Source organism: Aythya ferina (assembly GCF_964211825.1).
Source record: "Aythya ferina genome assembly, chromosome: 11".
Classification (NCBI taxonomy): Eukaryota; Metazoa; Chordata; class Aves; order Anseriformes; family Anatidae; genus Aythya; species Aythya ferina.
In genome coordinates this window covers 6,994,791-7,018,873 of record NC_140307.1, presented here as the reverse complement: position 1 = coordinate 7,018,873, position 24,083 = coordinate 6,994,791, and the positions used below count along the sequence as shown (strand labels likewise).

The 24,083-nt window shown below is 48.7% G+C and overlaps 1 protein-coding gene across 11 annotated transcripts in view; it reads right to left on the bottom strand.

Moving 5' to 3' along the window:
* Nucleotides 1-24,083, bottom strand: part of AKAP13 (A-kinase anchoring protein 13) — a 217,359-nt gene that overhangs the window by 89,958 nt on the left and 103,318 nt on the right. For all 11 annotated transcript variants that reach the window (XM_084532068.1, XM_084532064.1, XM_084532070.1 and 8 more), the window contains 3 exons: nt 18,230-18,419; nt 12,283-15,160; nt 7,278-7,354 (listed from right to left, as the gene is read on the bottom strand). In XM_084532068.1, coding sequence (XP_084388194.1) covers nt 7,278-7,354; nt 12,283-15,160; nt 18,230-18,419 — 3,145 coding nt within the window. The remainder of the gene's footprint in view (nt 1-7,277; nt 7,355-12,282; nt 15,161-18,229; nt 18,420-24,083) is intronic.

The window sequence follows — 24,083 nt, the reverse complement described above, 5'->3', positions numbered from 1 at the left end:
GAAAAGAATCTGAGATTTCCACCTCTGCTTGAAAAGAATATGAGAGAAGATGACCCACCTACAAAGGGTGGGGGAAAAAAGACTGCAAACGATAACAGACAGGGGAATCTGTGCAACTACTGCAAAGCTAATTGTGTTTTGATTCCATGTTTCCATGGAAAGAGTTTTAACCGTGCTGGGTGAAAAGCCAAATACGTTTTCATAACGATTCACACTGCATGAATGGAAATACTTAACAGAAGGAGTATTCTTTCTAATCAGCACTCTAGCTTCGAATACAATTCTCTCTCCTTTGTCCTTTACCCTTTTCTTCTTTGCACCACTGTTTTCAACCTTTGCTGGAAGATTCAATCAAAAATGCTGTGCCTGGGGAGTGCTGGGGACTGTAAACCTCCATCTGTGGCCAAGAGCCCTGCTCTTCTCTCAGACTGCTGTTCCTTTCGCTGCACTGCTAGGCTTCATCTTCTAAGAGGGATCCTAATGACAGCAGAAAGCACGTGAGCCCATACGAGCCTCCAGTTATAGCAGGCCAGCCAGCCTGGGTTGGCAGATCATTTAGAGCTTATCGCTCGGTAGGACATCCAGTTCTTGATGGAAAACTTCAAACAATGGAGCGCTCACTCTTTCCTACAGCATGTTACTCAAAAAATTAACTATCTTCAGCCCTCAAAGCCTGCACTGTCGTTCCTACAGCCTCAACTTGCTTAGCCGCATCTTCTAAGCCCACATTGCACATATGGCTCCTCCATCAGAGCAAAATGTTGGAAGGAATCCCTGTCCCATGCATATGGTTAGTCCAAGGCCACCCAAACACTTGGGTTGAGGCAGTGGAAGAAGAACCACAGTGGCCTCCAGCAGCTCAGCCCCAGCGGTCCCCAGGGGCTTTCTCCCTCCACATGTCACTTCTCGCTTCTTGCTGTCATTCATCTCACAGGGGACTTGCTGGATTTGGCACAAACTGCCTCAGAAAGCTTTCCCAAATCCCGAAGAGCTACACCTAGCAAACTTGCCACGAGGGACAGCTACTAGGGGAGGATGGCAAAAGAACTGAAGCACCAGACCACAACTCCTCGCCAGACCCCAGAAGAAATGCACGATAATAGAATTAAAAACCTATTTCTTGTATTAACGATTCTTGGCAAGGAAGGTTTTCCTCTCAGGCACTGTAAGTACCAGTGAACTGCAGAAAGGTTAAGTCTACAGAAAAATGTACGTGCTGGCTTCTCTGCATTGTAGGATGCCAACTCCAACCTCCAAAATATCAGCACTGGAGCAGGGTAGGTTCGTTCAGAAGGGTAAAAACTCAGTGACGCCATACACCAAGGTACCCATTTGTCCTAAAAATGCAGTTTCCATTGAAAAGTCCACATTTGGTTCCCTATGTTGTCTTCTTAATTCCCTCTATATTTAGACTAGGAATTTGGTGTGTGGTTGCCATGTCTACCATACAACAGTTACACCACAAAACTTTAAGAGATTTCAAACACAAATAAAAGAATCCATACGAATCAGGAGACTGAGCTGTTCAAAACCAGCACAGTATTTTCCTCCTCATGGCACAATATTCAGTGCCAGCGTTACTTTGCCATGGCAAGTGTCTTAGACATCCATTATTTTATGTATCCGTACCTTCATGACCACATAAAAAATTCATACTACAAAACCAGGATTTTCTATGATGGGGATCTTTAGCTCTGTTTGTGTTTTTTTTTTTTCACACTTGTGAAATAATGGACACCCTGCAGTGACCGAAGGGCAAGGTGTCAGGGAAGAGAAGAACCTCACCATCTCCATATTGCTTCCATCCCCACGAGCCCCACGGCCACAGCGCGTTCATCTACCCCGCTGCAAGCCAAAGCTGAGAGCTGCATCTCTGCACCGAGTCGGGGATTTGGCTCGTCGTCTGCCTCCCTGCTTTTCTCACTAACATCCGTGAATCCTGCGCCTGAACTCGGAAGCAACTGTCTCGAGCTGTGGATTAGCAGCATTCAGGAGAAAAAGGAGTCGCAGTTGCAGCTCCCAGAGAAACTCAGTGTAGGACAAAAAAGCTGCCACAATGGTTGTATAAATGCCTTCCTGCTGCAGATTTCAAAGCATGAGTAATAGCAAAAGGCCAACAATAATCCCAGGCTGGTTTGAATTGCTTTTTTTCCTCCCCCTGCTTTTTTTCTAGCTCTCCACAGCATGTGCCACGGACTCAACAGCTTACACAGCGACGCGCGGAGCAGACACCAGAAGCAGCCCGCAGCAACGGGCGAGCTCTTCTGCAGAGCCATGAATGCAGCAGGGGCCGAGCATCTGACACTATTTCCTCCCAGCCCTCTCCAGCCTCTGCTGGGAGCGCCCAGGGGCACGCACAGGATGCCAGTGGGTGTGAGAAAGGGCCCTATGGGTGGGCAGCCCAAAGCCCTGACCGGTGCAGTCGTGTGTCACCCTTCAGCACCGATGCCAGGCTTCGGGCAGGCTCCTTTTTGGCTGGGTTTTTCCATGTTTACTCTAGTTACAGTACAATATTTACAAAGAGAGAGTTACACAAGTGATTTTAAAGAGGCAGGGCTGGGACACAGCCTATTGTTAGGGCTGCACTTTCCACCACGGCACCCTGGTTTGATTTGTTTCTGACACTTCAGCCACTCGGTCTGAAATTCCCCATGCCGTTGGGAGGCTTCCCGAGCTTTTCTGCAGAGCCTTTGGAAAATGCGATCACGCGATCGTGGACAATCACACGGTATGGAGAGCTGTACGCACACACGTGGAGCAAGCTGGCTTCGGTGCACACCAACACCAAAATTTTGGTGTTTCCTCACTGTGAGCAGGTTGTTAAAGAAATTACTTCCTCAGAAAGTAAATCTAAATCTAAAGCAGAGCCTGCAGGACTCTGACCCTGGAAGGAAGCAGCGTTTCTGAGCCACGAAGCATCTCCTATCTTCTCCCCAGCACCGGGCTCTCCTCTCTGAGCAGCAGCCACTAGAGGGGGTGACACCGGACACCTTGTCTGCGACTGTCTCCACTTACCTGCTGACACCAGGGACAAGAGACAGAGCTGGGGGAGAGCCAGACCTTGGGATCCTTCACACTCACTGCCCATCCCGACACCTCCCTCCTGTGCGGGTCTCTGCCACCTGTAAGCCCTCTGCCACCCCAGTCCATCCCATTGCCTCTTTCTACCTCCACCAGGTAGGCACAGGGAAAACCTCGCTCAGCTCCTGAAACCCTGGGATGGAGCCTTTAGAGAAGGTCCTCAGACGTTTTAGCTGCACAACTGTAATCCATGGCACAGGAGCTCGGGAGGAGCATGTGGGGCTGGGCAGGAGCTGCTGCCCCCAGGTCTCCATCCCCCCCGCAGGTCCCTCTACAAGAGCCAGGGAAGGCAACGAAGCAGAGCAAGCTCACACACATGCAGTGCATGCACACGAAGCATACAGGAACCTTGCAGGGAAAAGAAAGGGGAAAAAAAATATAAAACCACCCACAAAACCTAGGGACCTACAAATCAAAAGCAATGGCCAGCAACAGAACTAGGCTCTACCCCAGCTGTCTTGTGGATAACCTCCCCTCCTCCAGGGAAGGAGGTTTCATACCCTCCCTAGGTGGTCTTGCAACAGTTTCATGATGATAACAGGAAGTTTTTTCAATATCCAGCCTCAATCATCCTGGCAAATTAGCAAATCAGTAAATTAAGCTGCCACGGGAATCTAGGACTTTAATAACCACTATTACATGCTGGAAGCCTGCTGGATTGCACAACAGTTTTCTTTTTGTTACACTGAACAAAATTAGTTGTTTCAACCTCTTCTCACGTTCCTTAATCTTTTCTTGTTGCTTCCTTCTGGACACCTTCCAGCACGCCTGCATCCGCCTCGGAGCAGGACACCCACAACTGGATTTGATGACACCGACAAGGTCTCCGCAGCACCACGCATGAGTAAGTCACCTCCCTGTCTTATGGATGACACTCCTTCAGAGTAACCCAAAACAAGATCCGACTCTTTTGCAATCACCTCTCACTGATGATTCATGCTTAATTTGTGGTCCGCTAAAAATCCTCGGTTGTTTTCTATGCATCACTCTCCGGCAATCCTGACTTGGTAAATGCGCATTTTGATTTCTTCTCTGCAAGCGAGACGGTTTGCATCCCCCTTCTTCTCTTATCTGGACGCACTCTCTGGTTTCTTAAGGTCACTTTGAACTCTAACCCTGCTCTCCCAAGTGCCTGCAACCCCTCCCATCCTGATGTCATCTGAAAGTCTTATAAACACACTTCCATCTTCCAAACCATTACTGAAAATACTGCAAGCTTTCCTCCAGAAACTGACCTCGCTGATATATTGCTGTAGTACTCAGATGAGTGGGGAGATGAAACTGCAAATTTTGTTCAAGCTTCGGTCTATGTGAAGCTATTTTGAAATGACATGGTTTTTTTTCTGGTAGGCTGCAACTTCTGGAAATACAGATGTTCATTTAAAAACTAATTCATGTGTCAGAGCTAGGAAACATTAAACTCAATAAGATCTAACTAAATGCAATTAATACAAAGAGAAGGCCATTTCCCAGTGAACTGTTTCTGTTTTCTTCCAGCCACAGGCTTAGACAACAGAAGCCATCAGATGAACCCAGAAGTGCAACTTTATCTAGTCTGCTACATGAAGTCAAAGATTTAGCAAGTAATGAATCATAACTGCTTTCTGCCATCAGCACAAGAAGAAAAGTGTATCAGGGTACAGCTCATTTCACGTTGCTGTTTAACTTCCATATTGTTGAAGCTACCCAGCTCCATTCCTGAATTATTTTGAATTATCACAGTATGTAAAAGTCAAAGCAGATTTCTCATTAACATCAAGGATCTTAAGTTATTCAATTTAAAAAATGCTAAAGTCTAATTTTCATAGATCACATCAAGTTGTCACCCCAGCTCTGCTCTAGATCCCTCCCCAAAAGAGCTCAGTAAGAACTGGTGGAGTCTCCGGCAGGACAAGCACTCGCTCAGCACGAAAGGGACTGGGGGAACTGTTGGTACAGAATTTCTATAGCTGAATAAATCCAACCTCTGAGAAAGCATTCTGGTGATTTAACAAACAGACATTTTAAAAACCCATTTTAATTGGAAAAACCATTTTTCCATTATTTTCTTTTCAGTGTTTACAACCCTACAAACCATTATTTTCCTAAACACTTTTCAGCTGCAGCTTTTCCGTGACATGCACAAGAACCTCGCTCAGGCCCAGCACGTGTATCCTCTACATGTAACACTGGGGCACGCTTTTGGCATCAAGGGTCCTGATAACCCCCATGTCTTTGGAAACCAACTCACAAGAAGGATTTTTCCCCCTTCTCTTTCCAGTGTGTTTGATCTTCTTGTTATTTTGCCCGATTCCACTACAAAAGCAGTACTGGAACTTGTTAGGTTCCAATTTTTTATTTTTATTTTTTAAATAGCCTGTGTGTACAAACAGCTTTCCACATTGCGTATTAATAAACAACGTTGTGCAAACCTCTCAGCCACAAACCAAGGGTTAATGCATTTCCCAGGCAGCTTTTCCCCGGTTCCTGAGAGCAGAATACCTGCAGCTCCTGACCAGCTGCAAGTAACAACACTTCTATTTGCAACAAGTTCAGAAAACCGCTTTTACTAACCACAAAATGGCTCGGTAATGAGAAGGCAATGAGCACCTGAAAGACTTCTGGCTACAAAAAAGTCAGCACTAAATAAAGCAGAGACAGGACGGGGCAGGAGATGCACTTTTCATGATTGCTTTTTCACTGGCCAGCTCCCTACTCAACCTAGATGTGTGAATTAAGCTCTATTTATAAGCCTTGCACCATATTTTTTTTTTTTAATGGCCTTAATATAGTGCAGTTGTTATTTTGTTTCTGTTGAACGTAGCAACAGGAAACCGTGTCAGTCCTGCAGCAAACTTTCCATTCCCCTGACACTCCCATTCCTGCAACAGAAAAGCCAGATTTCTAAAGAGGTGTTTGATGGGGTGGGGAGGTGGAGAGGAAGAAGAGAAGAAAGCACACACAAAGTCTCCAAATGCCTGTAAAACATGCAAAATGGAAGCCAAATTCAATGTTTCTTTACTTTTTTTCTTACTTTTTTTTTTCCTTGTTTGAGAGGCAAGCAGCTGAAAATAAACTGATATAATAAGAGGACAGGGAGTGTCCTAATTCGTACCTTCTAAATATATCTTACTGTACGGCACCTAAGCATTAGTTGTGAAAATGATCTCTAATAAAGGGTCAGTAAAGTAACATCAGCATCTTAATGCTCACGCATTCCAGTAACAAAAGACTTACTTATCAAACAGTACAGATTTTACCTTGAAAAGCTATTAGCTCCAGTCCCCGGGTAACTCATTGAGCAAACAGCTACAGAAATTAAGCCTTAACTTGTTAAAAACAAAATAAACCTGATTTTATTACAAGCTTTGGCAAGACTCTTCTTCTGCCTAAAGAGCTTTACTGTGGGATGAGCAAAGTTTTTGGTGCTCCACCCTGTAATGTTAACTCATCTCCCCAGTATTTTTTTTTTCTTTTAACAGCTTCATAATGGCAAGCTAACACACAAACACAGCTGCTCAGCAGCAACGTGCACGAACACAGGCTCCGAGCAAGCTAGCATTTACAAAACACTCTTTTTTCAGGAACAAGAAACTATATATAAAACCCAGGAGCAAAAGCAAATCCAGCTAAGAAAGGTGAGACCAAAAACCCCAGCTCCTGATAAAGCACAGAACACAGTAGGGGTGTTTTAAACCAAAAGTACATTCCTTTTGAGCTCAATATTTACATTTTTTATCGCAGACGGTGCTTAAAAATGGCAAAGCAGAGGGGTCGGGGGAATGGTAACACAACCAACACAACTCATTTCAGGTCTCTGGCTCAGCCCTTTCCTATGGCTTCCCCCCTGTGAGGAATTTGGGGTTTTCCCTCCTGTTTGATCCCTGTACGTCTCCTCACTGCTCACTTCGGTTCGGATAATGACCTTATTCATACACATCTTTGTACAACGCTGCCTCATGAGGAACCTTTTGGGCCAATCTGTATTTCACAACCCAAACGTGGCTTAATCCAGAGCGTTTTAGAAATGCAAGAACCAAAAAAGCCCACACTATTTTTAAAATGCTGAAACAAAGCGTCACAACGAGCGACAACTTTCATCCTTGCAAAGGCTGCAGAAGGAAACCAGCAGTTTAGGTGGCCGTCTCCTGCAGCGGTGGCTGTTCTTTAAAAAGCACATTAAAAATAGCAGGTAACAAAGCACAAACGACACTCACCGCTTCCTCGCAAGCTGCGCTGTCTCTGGGATCTTTCATAAAATCCACCTCATCTTCAGTTTTCATTTCCAACTTCCCTGTGAAAACAGAAGGTTTGCACAGGCAATTTAAAACAAACTTCGCTCAGTGCTGCTGAGATTTTTCTGTTTATTCAAACCAGTCTCAAAAAAAAAAAAAAAAGAAAAAAAAAAGAAAAGAAAAAAGAAAAAAAAAGAAAACCAAACCCCTTCAACAAGTCCATTTTACTCCCGACATCTGGTTTCATTCCTGACTTTGCTGCTTGTTTGTTATTAGTTTTAACAACTATCGTGTCTGGGCTGAAGGAAACTATGAAACAGCAGCAAGCCCAGGGAGAAACGTGCGGCTGGGCTGCTCCTGGGAGGCTCTAGGTGAGGCTGAGCACATCTGCGTGTATTTGCCCATGTATTCATTTGGCTCCCATCCCTCCAGCTAAAGAATCAAAGTTTTTGCTCTTTTTCTTCTTACCATAACCCGAAGAGATAGCAGAATATGAGCCTTGCCTTCTCCATTGATATTTTCAGTGCTGACAAAATGATAAATTTCTAAAATTCAGCTCTGCCTTCGGGATGCTGGTTTGGTCCCAGGACTAGAAAGGCCAAGCATCGTCTGGTGGACTTCACAAAGCCCCAGCTGATTTCCCCCTCCTCACCACTGCTCTGGTACAAACGCTCTGTCCCTGCTGCTTTCTGTGCCCAGCAAAACCATGAAAACTTTCATCAGTCACCGCCCCCCAGGGGTTCCCTTCTGTGTACCTTTCCTTGGCATGAACATCAAAGCCGTAAAAATCTTTTTCCCCTAAGCCAACGGCTCTCACAACACCCATGAACACCAGGAATTAATGTAAAGAAAATGATGCTTCAATGACAGGATTACTGTCTGCAAAGCAGTTTGTTAGAGCAAACTCATTTATTTTTCCCCAGGGGCTTGTGGCAGTGCCATGCCCACGCCATGGCCACGCAGCCCAGCGTGGAGGAGCGCAGAGACTTGGTCAAAGCAGGCAAGTGTTAGGGCTGAAGCCCTGCTCTAATCCCGCTCACTCTCATTTCTCCTGAAACCCAACACCCCATGAATGTCATCGCCTTCTAAAGGGAGATGCATGTTTGCAGCGAATTTTCCCATTCAAGGAGGGGATTTTGCAAGAGGATGCCTCCATCTCAACTGGAAAACTGCTGCAGCGACTGCTGCCAATGGCCTTCCATTAGCATTAAATCTGTTGTTGACTTTGGGGCTTTAGGGATATCTGGTTCTGCAATGCACTATTGATAAAATAACCCCATGTTACTAACTCAAATCGGCATAATTTTGTCTCAGTTAGATGTGTTTGTGTGCGGCTAGTGGCAGACTCTCAGAAATCTGAGGTGACACTGTAAGTTTCTGAAAGTCCCATTTACTGGAAAAGCAGAAATCAGGATCACAAAGAGAACTGCTTAGGGTCACAGCAATGCCATGATGGGGAGAAATGTGCCCTGACAGCTGACAGGTTGGTCCAAAGAAGGAAACTGCTGGAGCACTGGGACAGAAGCAAGCAGCACAGCGATATTCAGGGTGGAATAAGACCTAGAGGAACAAGCCATGGGCCAAATGCTGCTGTAGGCATCAGAAGAATATCAGGAGATTCCCAGTTCCGCTTGAGATTTCCTCCATGCATCTGAACGAGTTACTAAGGCTGAGTCTCTGCTTCCCCATCTGAGCAGCAGAAACCCTAATGACAATCCCCTCCCTGATAATGGCCTTGAAAGCACAGCCCAGGCGGTGCTCGTGGCATTTTCATGTCCCGAACAGTGTGTCAAGAACACTGCTCCCTTTAAGGTCAGCAATTAGCATTTCAGCTCAATCCTAGCAGGATCAGACCTTCATTTTATGGTTGGGCTAGATAAAAATCAAGAGTTTTAAACAGCAGGAACATGTGGCTTGTGTGCTGAGGCTTGGGTGCTTCACTTCCACGTCGCCCTCGGGGTGAAACACAAGCGGATCATTTTTTGCACTCTGTCACTTCTTCGTAAACTGCTACTCAGAAGCACAACCCCAAACTAGAGACTGGTATTATAATATTACCGCAGGCCTTTAGGGCACAGAGCACCTTACCACAAGTGCAGCGTCATTAGCATCGTTCATTATCGATTCACCCTGCTCCTCCACGAGGGGAAGGAAACTGTAGGAAGCGCCTGTGCACGTCACCATGAGGTGAGTAGTAAAACTCAAATAGGGTGACGTGCTCCTACCTGGCAAGGGGTGTTTGTTTTAAAGGATGAGATCTATGAGAAGATACACCAGGGAAGTTTCTCTCAGAAAAAGCACTCAGGGGCATTGGTTATGGTATCTGTAAACGTGAGATGCCAGGCCCCAACCACACAGCCAGGGTCGCTTGCTGTTGAGAAGCTGCACCTACCTGGAGGTGTTTTGTCAGCACAGACGAATTACTGGGACACATTTTGTTACCTCTCCGTGCCCAGCCTAGCTGTCGTGGTGTGCTTTCAAACCCTAACTGCCCGCTGGTTAAAAGAAGAGCTTATCTCTGCCTGACTTGCAAATAACATCACCGAAGGACCCACTACTTGGTTGTAACACAGCCCTGAGTAGAAATCTAAGAGCATGGGGAGCTGCCTTAGGAAAGGAGGATCTCCTACATCCATTGCCTTTCTTCAATTTTGTGATCAGACGCGAGATGTTTATCTGGATCAGATGATTGTTCCTTTGAAATCTCTGCTTTGGGGTGAGGTTGGAACTAACAAGATGCAATGAGAAAAAAAAAAAAAAAGGTATATATTTGAGGACAATATTACAATATAAAAATAAAAATTTAAAGAGTTCAACTTCTGATTTGGAGGAATGGCAGCAGCAGCACCAGCTGATTGCGTGTCTGATAAATTAGCATGACAATAAAAGCCTCTGACCACACGTGTTACTGAGAAACAGCCTCGTGACCTGCACTTCCTTTGAGAAGGCTTTATTGCCGGCTCTTGAAAAAAAGATTTGATTCATTTGGGGCACCGACTACTCACAAAACCCTCTGTACAACCCCAGACTGCAGGGAAAACTCCCCAACACTGACACAGCAACGAGGAATTCCCACAAAGCCTTGAAGGCTGCTGCAGGAGGAGCACACACAACGTGCCGCATGAAGCACAGCCATCAACGTGCAGAGATGTACACACTAACAGCAACAATCAACGAGTCCCATGGCCTGAATCGCTGCCATCTCACAGCTCTAGGTCCTACTTTACAGGACAATAAACCCTTGGATTCCCAGGTCTTTTAATCCTAAATCCTTACACATTTTAAACCTGTATCAGGATCACCTCCTCTTCTTCCCTTTCCATGCCCTAACACACAATGATGCCTTACTGTTGTTATTTTTTCTAACTTCAGCTACCACCTTACTGAGCTGTTTCGTTCCATTTCCTTTTAAAAACTCATCGTGCCTCCAGGAATCCAGCCAGAGATAAAGACCTGAGCTGTAATGAGGCAAAACCCAAGAAGCTCCCAGAGCTAACACTCCCAGGTATTGCCTTACAGCCACTCCCATCCCATTGAAATGTCAATCTGCCAGAGCACAAAAATAAATTTCTTTCTGAAAACAGCTTTCTAATCCACCTTTAAAGCATTCTACTTATTTACTAATGAACTAATGACTAACATTTACTGATTATCTCCTGACAAATAAACTTTCTGAAAACCAAAGAACTCAAAGAAAACTCAGAGAGATCAAAGAAAACAGTATTTGCCAGAGCCACCCACTAGTGACCCCTCCAAAAATCAAACCTTTCCCCTGCCCCCAGTTATTCTGCTATCACTTTTCAGTCCAAATCCTCTGCCATCACGCTATCCTGTATTTAGACCGAGGTAAAAGCTCCCTGCATTAAATCAGTGAAAAACCTTTAGAACTTCATGATTTATATCATGGCAGGGTTTTTTTTTTAATTTATTCCTATCTTTTTTTTTTTTTTTTTCCTTTTGATTGTTCAGTGCTGTGAAATAGGATGCACTGTGTAATTTTCTCATAGCAAAAAGAAAAAACTGGCAACTGAAAAAGTTCAGCTGCTGGCGCTGAACAGCTGCCGGAACAGGTGGAACAGAGAGATCAGATTAGCTCCACGCTTCAGGAGCGAATCCACCTCTGATTTAACTCCAGCGACCAACTCACTTCTCGCTTAGCCCATTTATCCAGGTCTATTTCCCCTTTCTTAGCATTACCTGACGGCGTTTTCGGGTAGCTCGTGGTGCACGGGCACGGGGTCTAAACCGTCCCCAGCGAGGCGCGGCTGTCCCGCAGCATCCCTGCTCCCAGGGGAGCGCTGCCTCTGCTTCCAGCTGGCCGCAGCGAGCAGGGAACCAGCTCCCGGCGAGCTCCGGCCCTGCCCAAGCGCACTGGAAAACACCCCGGCTGCTCTGCCCGACAAAAGCTTCTCAGACAGGAAAAGGCAGAGGGGGTAGGGCTGGCCCTCTCTTCTAAATGACCTAACCCCGCCAATTAGGACGTGGCTTTGCACAGTTCAGAAGGACACCGGCAGCTGTTCCAGCCGAGGAGGAAAGAAAACGTAAGGCAGCGCTGCCGTATCCTCTGACTGTACGCTAGCAAGAATATGGGGGGGAAAAGTGAAGGAATAGCTCAAATTAGCACTGAGCAAATAAACCCTGAGGCCCACAATGAAGTATGTAACTTGAAGATACGGCGGTCGAAATATCTCCCTCCCATTCATTCCTTCCCCAGAAGGGATTTACGTGCTAGAAATTCTTCTGCACAGCTTCACAGGAGAGGATGTCCTTTCCTTGCCTCCCATTCCAGCCAAGAAACATCCATTTGGGCTGCAAGTTTCAGTAAGTAACTTCTCAGACAAGAAAGCAAAAAGAAAGCAACCCCCCCAAACACCTACACTTCCTCTGTAAGGCAGGCCTCATGCACTCACTTCCCTTCCTGTGCTGATGCTGGGGGCAGCCCGGCAAAGAAAAGCTGCACAGGAGGAAACCGCCCGATTTTCCATACCTGTGCCAGGCTCAGCAGCTCGCGGTGCCAGGCTGACGTCCGACTTCTTGGCGGAGGAGCTGAAATCCGCCTCTCCATTCAGGCCAGCTCCCACATCCACTGCAGGCTGGGGCTCGAGCCCCGCTTTTCTTGCGGCTGGTAGGTCAGGAGAAGAAGGGGTCCCCGCTGCAAACACTACGGCATCAAAGCTTTTTACCATTTTAGGAACTTTATCCGGAGAGGAGCCATCGTCTGCCGAAACCAAACTCTTTACTCCCACATGCTCCGGTGACTCAACAGCATTTAAGCCGGAGGAGCAGGGCGAGAGGGCTGACTCCAACACGGCTCGGCTTTGCTTGCCCTCGGGCTGTGCCGAGACCTCCCCCTGGGCTGCGGCGGCAGCGGGAGCAGCATCGCCCTCGCTGCCCAGACACACGGTGTCCGTGCTGGAGTCGCTGTCGCACGTGGGCTCCTCCGCGATGGGCTGCAGCGCTGCCCTGGGAAGGACACTCTCCAAATCCTGCTGTTCTTCCTCGTACCCCGTGACGGGGGTTATGGCCGCTATCTGTAACGCTTCTTCAGCCTCGAAAGCCACGCTCGGGGCTTCCACTTCCAAAGCATCCTTTAATTCGGGGGTGCTGCTGCGCGGGGAGATGCGCTGCGGGCTGGGACCACGCTCTTGGTGCGGCCCCGTGTCCGGACAAGGGCTGCTCCCCACCACCAGCGATTCACCTGGCGGCTCAGCTCCTTGCATGGTGCCTTCCCCAGCACCCGCTGCCCCGGCCTTGCCCGCCGACTCCTCGGGGACCGGCTCCTTCAGCCCAGCACCCGCATCGATGTCGGCCGCGGGCCCCCCTGGGCTGCAGGCGGAGGATTTCACAACCGTGTCAAGCAGTTCCTCTGACAAAACCTGCTCCCGGCTGCTGTCAGAAGCCTCCCGCTCAGGCTCGGCCGTGCCTCCTTCTGCCTGAGGCTGAAGGCCGTGCTCGGGAGGGCCCGGGACCCCGGCATGCTCCCCCAGCACGCCGGTTACCTCGCCATGCTCCTCGCTGCACGGCGGGGCCAGCTCTGCCGAGCCTGCCGCCGCCGCTGCTGCCACTTCCTGCTTTTGTTCAGATTCTTCATTATGAATTACAGAGGGTGTGCCTACGAAATTATCCTCTGCACAGTCTGCGCCCTTGGCACATGGAGATAATCCAGGGTCATTACCGCGCAGGGCCGCCTCCTGCCCGGGAAGTGCCGCTGCAGCATCTCCGGTCGGGTGCGCTGCATCGGGATGGGGTGAGAGCGCTTTCACCTTGCTGCTCATCCCCTCCTGCCCCGGAGGGCTTTCTGCTGCCTCCTCTCCATCTTGTGGAGGCTCCTGCTCCACCAGGCATGCACGTGCATCCTCCAGAGGGAGCGATCCAGGCTCCTGCTCTCCCACTTGAGCAGCATCCAGTTTTGAGCTGTCGCCCATGGCATCGTTAACAGTGGTTTGATCAACAGAAGGGCAGCAGCTAGCAACTTCCTGAGCTCCGTTTGCAGAGTCTGCGCTTCCTCCATCTCTGCTGCTGCTGGTATCAGTTCCTACTGACTCCTCTTTCTGGGCTTCACCACCCTCCCTTGCTTCACCCGCACTCTCAGCGACCTCACTGCTTCCCTGGCCATGGGCAGGTTCTGTGCTGCCTTGGTAAGCTCCAGCACCATCACCATTTTCAGGGCCATCCGTTTCCAAGCTGTCCTCCAGGGAGGGCGAGCTGGATTTGCCATCCATGCTATCCACTTCCACCTGTCCTTCTTGCTCCCCACTCGTAGCGCTGTCCTGGCTTTCCAAAACAAGACCAGGTTCAGGTACACACGCAGGAGCCTTCGTGCCGTTCACTGCTGGTAACGCTGTCGCGGTGCTCGCAGTGCCATCCTGCCTCTCCTCCACACGGGCATCACCTTGGCTTTCCAAAAGGCCAACAGTTACCTGATCTGTGCGTGAGCCTGCTCCAGTCTCTTTGTTATCACCGCTCTTGCAAAGATCAACGGAGACACCTCCAGTGCCAATACCTGTGTTCGTACTGGCACACGCCGCTACCACTCCCACGTTTGCATCCTCCTCACCCGCACAGTCAGAGCCATTAAATCCATCGAGCAAAGGCTGAGCAGCGCTGGCTGGCTCTTCCTCAGCTGCCAATCGCTCTTCTGGATCCACAGTCCTCCTTTTGGCGGTCTCAGCCATCCTATCCTCTACCTGCTGCTGGCCCGGTGCTCTGTCAGCCGCCCCGGTACAGTTCCTGCACTCGGTCTGGCCCATGGCCACATCCGTGCCCGTCGGGGAGGCCGGGGCTTCACCTGCAGTTTGGAGCCCAGGGACAGCACTCTCAGCTGCACGCTCCTCGGCAGCCGGCGCTTCCTGATGGGTGCTATCCTTACTGCACAAGCCAGCTTGATCCAGAACAACTCCAGCAGATGTCATTCCAGCTTCCTCATCTGTATTTCCACAGGACGGGAGATTTACGGCCCCGTTTACGCCTGCATGCGGGCTCGCTGTGCAGCCGTTCTCATCTGACACGGCCCCAGAGCCTTCAGCAGAGCCTGGCCCCTCCTCTTCCTTTTCACCCAACGTCACGGTATTTTTACTTTCACAAGAGCACGCTGGGCTCTCCGCATCCCCCAGACTCAGCAGGCCGTTTGGTCCACCACTGACAGCTCCCAAGCTCCCGTTGGGGCTCTTGTCCTCCTGGTCGGCTTGGTCAGAGAGCTGCCCACTGTCGAGGTGAACAACATCAGATGGACTTTCCTCCCTTCCTTCTCCTGCCATTTCTTCCAGGCTCTGAGACGACGTGGTTGGGTGACCCCCTGGCTCTGCTCCGCCACCGCAGCTATTCCCAGAATCTCCCGGTACAGGCTCCGTCCGCTTCCTTAAACTCTGTAACAAGACAAAAAAACAAACAAACAAATTATAATTATTTTCTGGATCCACCATGTACAAGACCTGTGAACACAACCCCCTGTTTCATTCAACTCCTGCTCCCGCTGTGCTCCTACTTGATGTCCACAGCCCTGGGGACAGAGCTACAGATGTAGTGCCGAGGTCATGTTACCTGCTGGTTTTGTTAGGCAGCAACAATGACATTGTTAGAACAACAGGAATATTTTAGAAGCCTCTGAAGGACATCTAGTCCAACCTCCCACCCAACCTGCACTACCACTGGTGTTACCTCAGGTTCGCCATGGCTCTGGCAAGTTCCAAAAACCTCCAGTGATGGAGGACCCTGCTGTCTCTGAGCCACGTTCAGTCCCACACCATCCTCCTGTGAAGGAATTTTTCCTAGCAGCCAGTCCGACCCCCCCCCAAACCGAGATTTGTCCCTCTAACCCCTTGCTACACCATCTGCCACCACCGAGAAGAGTTTGGCTCTGTCCCCTTTGCCATTGCTCCTCGGTTAGCTGTGCTCTTAGCTCTTCAGTGCACTTAAATACAAGATCAGTCAACAGCAGAGTTCAATCTACCACATAATGCAAATGCATACCAGCCCGGTCCCAAGGGGCCTGAGCTGACACTGCTGCAGAAGAGCTTCAGACCCCTGCCCTATGGCACTCCCCACGTTTGCTCTGCATTGCTCCATTTCCCTATTTTGCTCTAACCACCGCTCCAGACAGGGCAGCTGGCTGCCACTGCCCAACCCGCTCATCTGTCTCCTGCTTCTAGGACTGAACTCATCATCGGATCCACTCACGAAAAATGCAAGCATCATTAAAAAGCTGAAATTTATTTCCTACGTGGAAATAAAAAAATGAAAACGACAACACTGTATTAAAATTAGTAGTGCAATACTGTGGAACAGTAGCAAAGCAGTCGGTTTGTCTCATCTGCATGTCTTTTCCAGCATATCTGCCTTCTCCAGGATCCACCAGGCTTTATAGCCTGATACAATCAAACCTTTATTTAAAAAGAATCATCTCTGTTTCAATATCATCTTTTTTTTTCCCTCTTCTCTGCTGCATTTCAGAGTTCACATACCACAAAAAGCGACTCGCTAAATTAACGAGCAACCTCAGCCCTTGGACACACACCCCGCAGAGCTTCCTTGATTTTCTGTGGAGCGCAGCTCTCGAGGCAGGCTCTGGGATTTCACTGCAGCTTTCAGAGGACACGCTGACACGCAGACAGCAGGTGATGAGTGCTTGTGGCCCTCTTAAATTCAACACTAACTAATCTATTTCAAACCTCTGGTATTCTTTGCTTTTATTCATAAAAATACTCCCCCAAAAAAGTACCCTAGCAGTCAAACTCCAATAGGTTCCTTCAAATCTTCTTTAAGACTCTAAAATTTCCCAAAGAAATAGGATTTCGCACCAAATATACCAGCTTAAACAACCCTTTTCTCCCTGGGTATCAAAAGGAGCAGCGTCAGCTGATGCATTGCAGGGAACTTCTGGGTGTTGCATGTACAAACCGTGGCTAAGCCCATCCCTTCTGCATCGAGGATATTGCACTTACTGTTCCTTCCACTCTGAGGTTTGCAAACTCTGACCACGGCCACCAAATCACTGAATCACAGACCACTGGGTGCACTTCTGGTGTTTGCGATGGCTCTCCTGCTGCAAACAACCCCGCCACCCACCTCCCCTGCAGCTCGTGTTTTTGGAGGAAGCTCAGTGCAGGTGAGCACAGGGGGCAGGCAGCACGGGCAGCAAAACCAGAACCATCTCCTCGGCCACCCAACCCTGCAGCTGAGCATGGACACCGTGCTGCTGGTCCCTGGCCAGGACAGACAAACGGCCGCAGACAACGGCGACACTTGTGCTGGAATAAGCCGGAGGGGCGGTGGCAGCCCCAGCATCCTCGCGGTGAAGTCACTCTGCTGATAGCCTGAAAAATAGAAGCGGCTCCAAACGAAGCCAAGTGGCTTCCACCCGACCCCGAATGAACCTAAACGCAATCATTACAGGGCCGCGCTCCAAATCCAAATCAGATTAGATGTGGAGTGAAACAGGGCTGGGAAGAAAAAGTCTAAACATAGCCTTTTGTGATTTCATTGTCAGACGAAATGTACCCATCTGGCATTGGCTCTAGCAAGCAAGGAGCGAGCTCGATGTGTGGCCGTGCCTCAGTGCCAGCTGATGAAAAGGGGAAGTGCAGGGAGGTGATTTCTCTGCTTTGCCACTCTTGCCACCAGTTTCTGTCGAGATGGGGAGTAACTAACATCTCCTGCTCGGGGAAGGGTGGCCGATACCTCTGAACTTCCCCCCAGCCCAATGCAGTGTGCAGTTCTCTCTTTGCTTGCTTAAAGGAACAGAAATGCCTGGGAGCACTGTTATTTAAGCCCCACACCCCCACAGCAGCATATTTATGAGTGATAAAGCGATGGCACCTGTGCAACACACGCAGAGCAGTTCTGAGAAGTTGTACAGAAGTGTCCCGCTGCTTCATCTTCCCCCCTCGAGAGCATCCCTTTGGCACTGATGTTCAAGCACCAAGAGGAAACCTCCCAAGCCCCTGCCTTGTACCACTGCTGGCAGGGCTACGGGCACGCACACCACGTGGCTGGGGTGGGCTTCTCCAAATCCTACACCGAGGCACCAAGAAAACCACTGCTTTCTCCATCAGCTTTCCCTCTCCCTGTAATTTTTATCCAAACACAGATGTACCCAAGGTGCCAGACCCCAAGCCCTGACCCCCTCCAGCACACACACACCACCCAACAGCTGCCAGCAGCTGGAAGGACAACGCATCTCACCTCCACGAAGGTTTTCCCTGTCTGATGTTCTTCCTAACACGGCTTTATCAGATCTCCCTGTGCTCCAAGGAGATAATTGGCAGGTGTCTGCCTGCATGTTTGCTAAAGACATCCAGAGCAAACATCTAGACTCACTGGTACACACGCCCCCAGATGGTGCCGGCGTGTGGACACCCTACCAGGTGCCAGGCTGCTCGTGACAGCAGCAGCCAGCCAGCTCCCTGTCTATTCAATAACCACAGGTGTTTCCTTACCCGGTGCTGGTGGCTCTGCATGTGTAGCTGAAGCTGCCGTATGTCACTCTCCAGGCTGGCCTTCGTCCCTTCCTTGGTTTCAGCTGTCAGCAAGTAAACATCAAGCCGCCGGTGGTGCTTCACGCAGTACTCCCCGACGTGCACCGTGTGGGACAAGGTGCTCCACGAGTCTGGCTCCCTGGCTTCCTCTCTGAAACAAAACCACCACGGGTTAGTCTGAGAGCAAGAAGGGATGGTGCACGGCAGGACACGCACGCTGTTCCTCACTCTGGACAGTCATCTAATCAGTGGCTCCAGGGCCAGACAGACACACACACACGCACACGTCTCCGTCCTGAAAATGAAAGTGATTTAGAGCCAGCGCCAGCCACACGCTCTACTCCACTAGGTCTATCTCAGGTAGAGAGACCTGTTGCTTTTTTTTCCCCCGGACAAGAAGAACACGAGTAGCAAAGGGCACTGCAATTGCTTTTAAAACAGAATTTATTGCAGGTGAAGATCACCAAAGTAGCTGCTGGAGAACAACAGATACCTGAAAGACTGCGGGGAGACAAGTTCAAGGGAGCAACGATTTTTATGACACAGATACTACAACTTCTACACCGAAACCAGCACACCTCTTCACCAACACCCAACAGCCATCAAACTGCAGCAATTTTGTCACTCCTGAAATGAATTCTGCTTGCCCTGTGGAATTGCTTTGACGCAAGACATCCTCAGTGCGGTGAGACCGCTGTCCTTCTGCGGCAGTAACACCAACGTTCCCCTTACCAAAGGAAAAGAAAGGAAAAAAGGGGGTTGTTGGAGATCAGAATGAAAAACTAGCTCAGCAGTTACTTCTAGTCAATAGAAATCTCTGTTCAGTCATCTCAGATGTCAGACCTGATTTTGCACATGTTTACAACTCAGAGCAGTAATTCTTCATGTGGCTGCTCTCACCGAGCTGCACAGGGATAGCAGTGTCACTTCAACGGGGTGTAGGAGCAGTCTTCTTATCAAGGTGTTCATCTGAAGCTTCAGGTTTGTAGCTTTCATTTTGAATCAGAACTGATTCAGGAAGCCAAAACCATCACACGCCCTAACGAGAGAGACAACTCCCAGGAGAGAACCGGGCAGGGACTGAAGGACGTGGGGCTAACGCTGACCTGCGTATGGGCACGAGCAACGGAGACCTCTCCATCGTCCCTTCCCTGGGACTGCAGTTGCTGAGCATTAGCCTGAGCCGACAGTATGGCCACAAGGCCACCTCTCCGGGAAGCCATGCAATTTAGAAAGCAAAGTAGTAACGATCAAATGATTGATACCACGAGTGGCAACAGCAGCAGGCAGAGCGCTGCGGGGAAGCTGGAGACATGGAGCTGAGCAGCTGATGTGCTGTGCCCCGGTACAACAGCCCACCTCCTCTCATGACTCATCTTGGGTTAAATCAGCACGACACAAAGCAAATCCAGACAAAGTGAATCTATGCCTTCCACCCTTAGCCACGACGTAACTCAATTGACTTCTGCGGAATTACTCTTGATTTAAACAGAATCATTATTGCTATAGAGGCACAGAAGGACGCGTAGGTTTTTGTGGTGATTTGTATAAATCCGGTCATCGAGGCACTGAAGTCAGCTGAGCCATTACAAGTGCAAAGTGGCTAAATAAATGACTTTCCTTTATCAAGGAAACACAGCCATTTCTGTCTGTACTTTCCTTTTCAGCTGTCATGTATGAGAAATCACTGCTCGCCGGGCCACGTGGAGCACAACGAAGCAGGCAGCACAAAAACCAGATTCACCCACTCGTGAGGCCAACATCAGCAGGCTGAAAGGACACAGCAGCCTTCTCCGCTTTCTCACCAGCTTCAAGTGCTCTTAGAAGCATCTTCAAATAGGTGCCCACAAAGCAGCCTGTGGACCTGCAGGACCCTCGGTGGCTTCAAAGCCTCAAAACCTGGAGGGGAATCAGAGGCGTGTGCTGCACACCGATGCATCCATGGCACTGACGGACTGCAGCAGAGAGGACGAGTGCTCCCGAGCGTTAACTCGTTGGCTCACTGCTATTTCTGCTGTTCAATTGCTTTCAAGAGCACGTAGATCACATGAAAACATGCTCCTGCTCACTTGTCCTTATACGTTGAACTTAACCATTTGTGTGTCCCCTGCCTGGCTCGCTGCGAGCCCTGGGTTGTATGTACTAAGATAACAAAAACACACATCTGTCCAGAAATTACGCTTTATAGGCTGCACACTTAGTGCTCCCTCACCAGGAAAGGTGCTCATTTTGCATAGATTAGCAATTTCTGTAGTAGCTGTAATTATATACAAGTGCATACCCAAGCTGCGCTACCAGGAGATAAAAACAAATATGCAAATATTTACTGAAAATTTACTAAGAAACGTATATAGAAACTCTTGCATTTGAGCATTTTGAAAGTCTGCTTCCATTCGGCACAGAAGCCTAAACTACAGGGGAAATCTGTCTTATTATAGCATCCGACCAGCCTGGGGCAATTCCTTCTCACCCTCCTCTTTCAACAGCTTCCTATAGAAAGACCTGAAAGATACTTGAACAGAAAGTTCCCCTTGTACCGCCTCTGAGCCAGACTTTTCCAGAAGAGAATATCTCACTTGGTTCAAAAGGCAAGGGCCGACCAATGAGGTCCCCAGGGTCACTGGGATGCCCCCACCTTGGGCACAGCCACGTGGAGGAGACCTGGAAGGAGTCCTCCAGCTCCACTCCCTGCCGCTTCTGACCCAGCTTTCTGTTGCACAGAGGTTTCCCAGAAGGGAAATCGCTGACTTGAAGAAAGAACAGTGTTTGAAGGACAAAGGAAAGACTTACCAGCCAGCCCTTCATCTGCGGAAACGGGGCTCAAGGAAGGATGCTGACCCCAAACACTGTAAAGGGAGGAGCAAACCCACACCCTCACCACCTCCAAAATGCTCTCAGGCCATGAGCTGCTTGCCCCGGGTGCTAGTTCTTCTGCTCCAACCACAGCATCACCCCCTGCACATCTGACAGGAGGAAGACCACAAGCGATGCTATTTTTCAAACCTCCACCGAGTGCCCAAGCGGGGCCGTCCCCTGCGAAGGAGGAGTCGTGCAGCGTTTGTGTGCTCTGAACCTATTCTGGTCTTGTGGCAGGGCAGATAGGATGGCCCTGGGCCAAGGAGAGGCGGAAAGAGGTAGAGGAAAGCCTGCAGTGACACAGAGCGGCTCCTAGCTTCCTGCAGATACCGGCAAGATATTTTTATAAAGAGGGAAGATAAGGGAGAAGGGGGGAACAAAAAAAACCCTGAGCTCTGACTGGAGGAAAAAAACTCTGCCTGCCTTCAAAAGTTTCAGAAGCAGCCGCCGGTGAGAGAGGTTTGAAATTTGGCTGTGCTGGGAAGGGTTTTCCAGTACCCAGATAACAGGTTTTAACCGCAGGGGAGAGGAGGAGTGGGGAAGAGATCAGAAAAGGATCAAAATGGCCTCAGTGCACTAGGCAGAACCCCGTGAAGAATCCCACAGTTCTCCAGCCGGGTGAGGAAGGCAGTGTGGGAACTCAAGGTGTTATTTCCTGGGGATATCCCCTCCGCATTTCTGAGCCGAACAAACAAACGCCGCAGCGCTGCCAGCTCCTGGGATCTTACTGCGAGCCTGGCCACAGCTGCTGGGCGACTCTGAAAGCACCAGCTCACACATTCATGTGATAGAGAAAATAAAATCTCTTAAAACCAAAAAACAACACCATAACAACTAGTGTTATGGTTACAGCCAAAAACTAGGAAATGGAAGAATTCAGATGCTCTTATCTGTAGGGTAAATAAAACCTAAACTGAACTTTCATCTCACACTCCTAGTCAAATTCTGATTTCTTGCTGTTATATTATCATACTGAAGAGAGGAGAAGCAGTGTCTGTGGTCTGGGATAAGCAAGGAACGGTGCCTACTGGGGCAGGAAGCTGCCTGGGGTGGCTGCTGCACCACACGTCCCTTCCACTGACAATTTACAGATGTCAAGCTGACAAATCAGTCCCTCCGATGGAAACCTGCACCCAGATTTACCAGGCACCAGAGTCTCTGACCAAGCCTCCAGAAACCCGTACCACAAAAAGCCAATTTCCTAAACCCATCACGGAACCGGGTACGGGACTCTGACGGATCTCTGTATTCTTCAAAGGAAATTGCAGGCTGCCAGCAACAAACAGCTACGGATAATGGCAGCAACTGCTCGTTACTAATGGCAATTAATATTTAGTGACAGTGCCATTACTCCTAAGAGGACCCAATGCATCCATTTTCACTTTGCCTTCCCTTAATGACCTTTTAACATTGTTATTACTCTTTTTATTTGGAAGGTAAATGGAAACAGTTTCTTAGAAATTTGACAAGACAGAACTTAATGAACTTAAAACTATTGCAGAAGTGCTGGGGTACTACAGGCTTTGTATGGCTACGATCAGTTTTTCATCAACAGCCTCACAGTCTGTAGTGACATACAAAATACTAGTGCACATAAACACTTTCTTGGTCCTCCCCAGTTTTGTACTCATCAGCACCTACCAGATAGGAGGCTGAGAAAACAGGTGCAACTAGTACAAGCTAGGTTGGGTTAAAGCAAATGCATGCACTGGGAAGGGATTTAAACACAGTATTCATACTTCAGGTGCTTCCAAATGTACCAAGCCACAGAAAAGAAGAAAAAAAAAGTTTCTTACATAAGACAATTTCACGAGACACTCACTAATTGGACTGCTTTTATGTTGGAGGAAAGAAAGAGTTAAAGCTCACCAGCTGCAGAAGCGATGACCAACCCCTTAGAGCACTCCACACAGACATGAGCTGCAGTGGGTTTGGACACTGCACTGAATTCAGGATTGCACAACCTATCCTTCAATATCAGATTAAATATTTAACGACTGGATTCAAAATATTTAATGCTAACTTCTCAGTCCCATGATCAACACACCATACAATAGGAAATCATACACGAGAGGAAAGCTGGCTTGTTCTTCGACAGCTGTTTGCAGACTCACATATCCTAAGAGAGCACGGCCAGTTATCTCAGCAAACAGAACCTATTTCCTACCACAAAGGGGCTGCACTCTTAAACCCAGGCATTTCTCAGGCCTTGAAGCTATATATTAAAAAATAAAAATTACAAACTGACAGCAAATGTATTTATGTATCAATATATATGGCACACATTCCATAGGATGCAGTAGCTGTCTGTGGTTTAACGAATTTTTGCATTTGTTTTATTTTCATAGCCTTACCTAACAAGAAAGATGCCTTGCTCAGGGGGCATTTCTTCTCATATCTTACCAAATCTTCTCAAATCTCTTCTAAATCTCCTCTTTCTCCTCCTCACAAGCCTGTTTACATGAACGTCACCTCCTAGGACCTCTGATTGCCAAGCAGGGTATCAGAGACAGTAAAATGCTGTTCCTACCAAAGGGACAAAGCCGCCTCTCTCTCTTCAGAGGTGGATAAGTACAAAACAAAGACAAGGAGGGAGCTGATGAATGAAAATACAAGTTTTAATAGGGATGCTGGAAGACACTAGGAAAAGAGGAAAAGCTGGAGCATGCAGTGGGTGAGTAGGTGGAAAGGGGGAAGCACAAACTCTTCCTGCTCCATCACGTTCAGACCTGACTGCTCCCACTCCCATCTGCTCCTCTGCTGTACTCTTGGGGCCGGTGGAAACCCACGGCACCCCAGCATCTTTCCAAGCAGGAAGAAACATCAATGAAACAACCACGTCCCAGAAAGTCATCTCAAAGTTCAGTAACACGCAGCCACAAGACCGGATCCTGTTGGATCGCTCCTACTCCCATGCTTCTGTAGCCAAACAGCGTCCTCTTAACACATGGATCTCTCA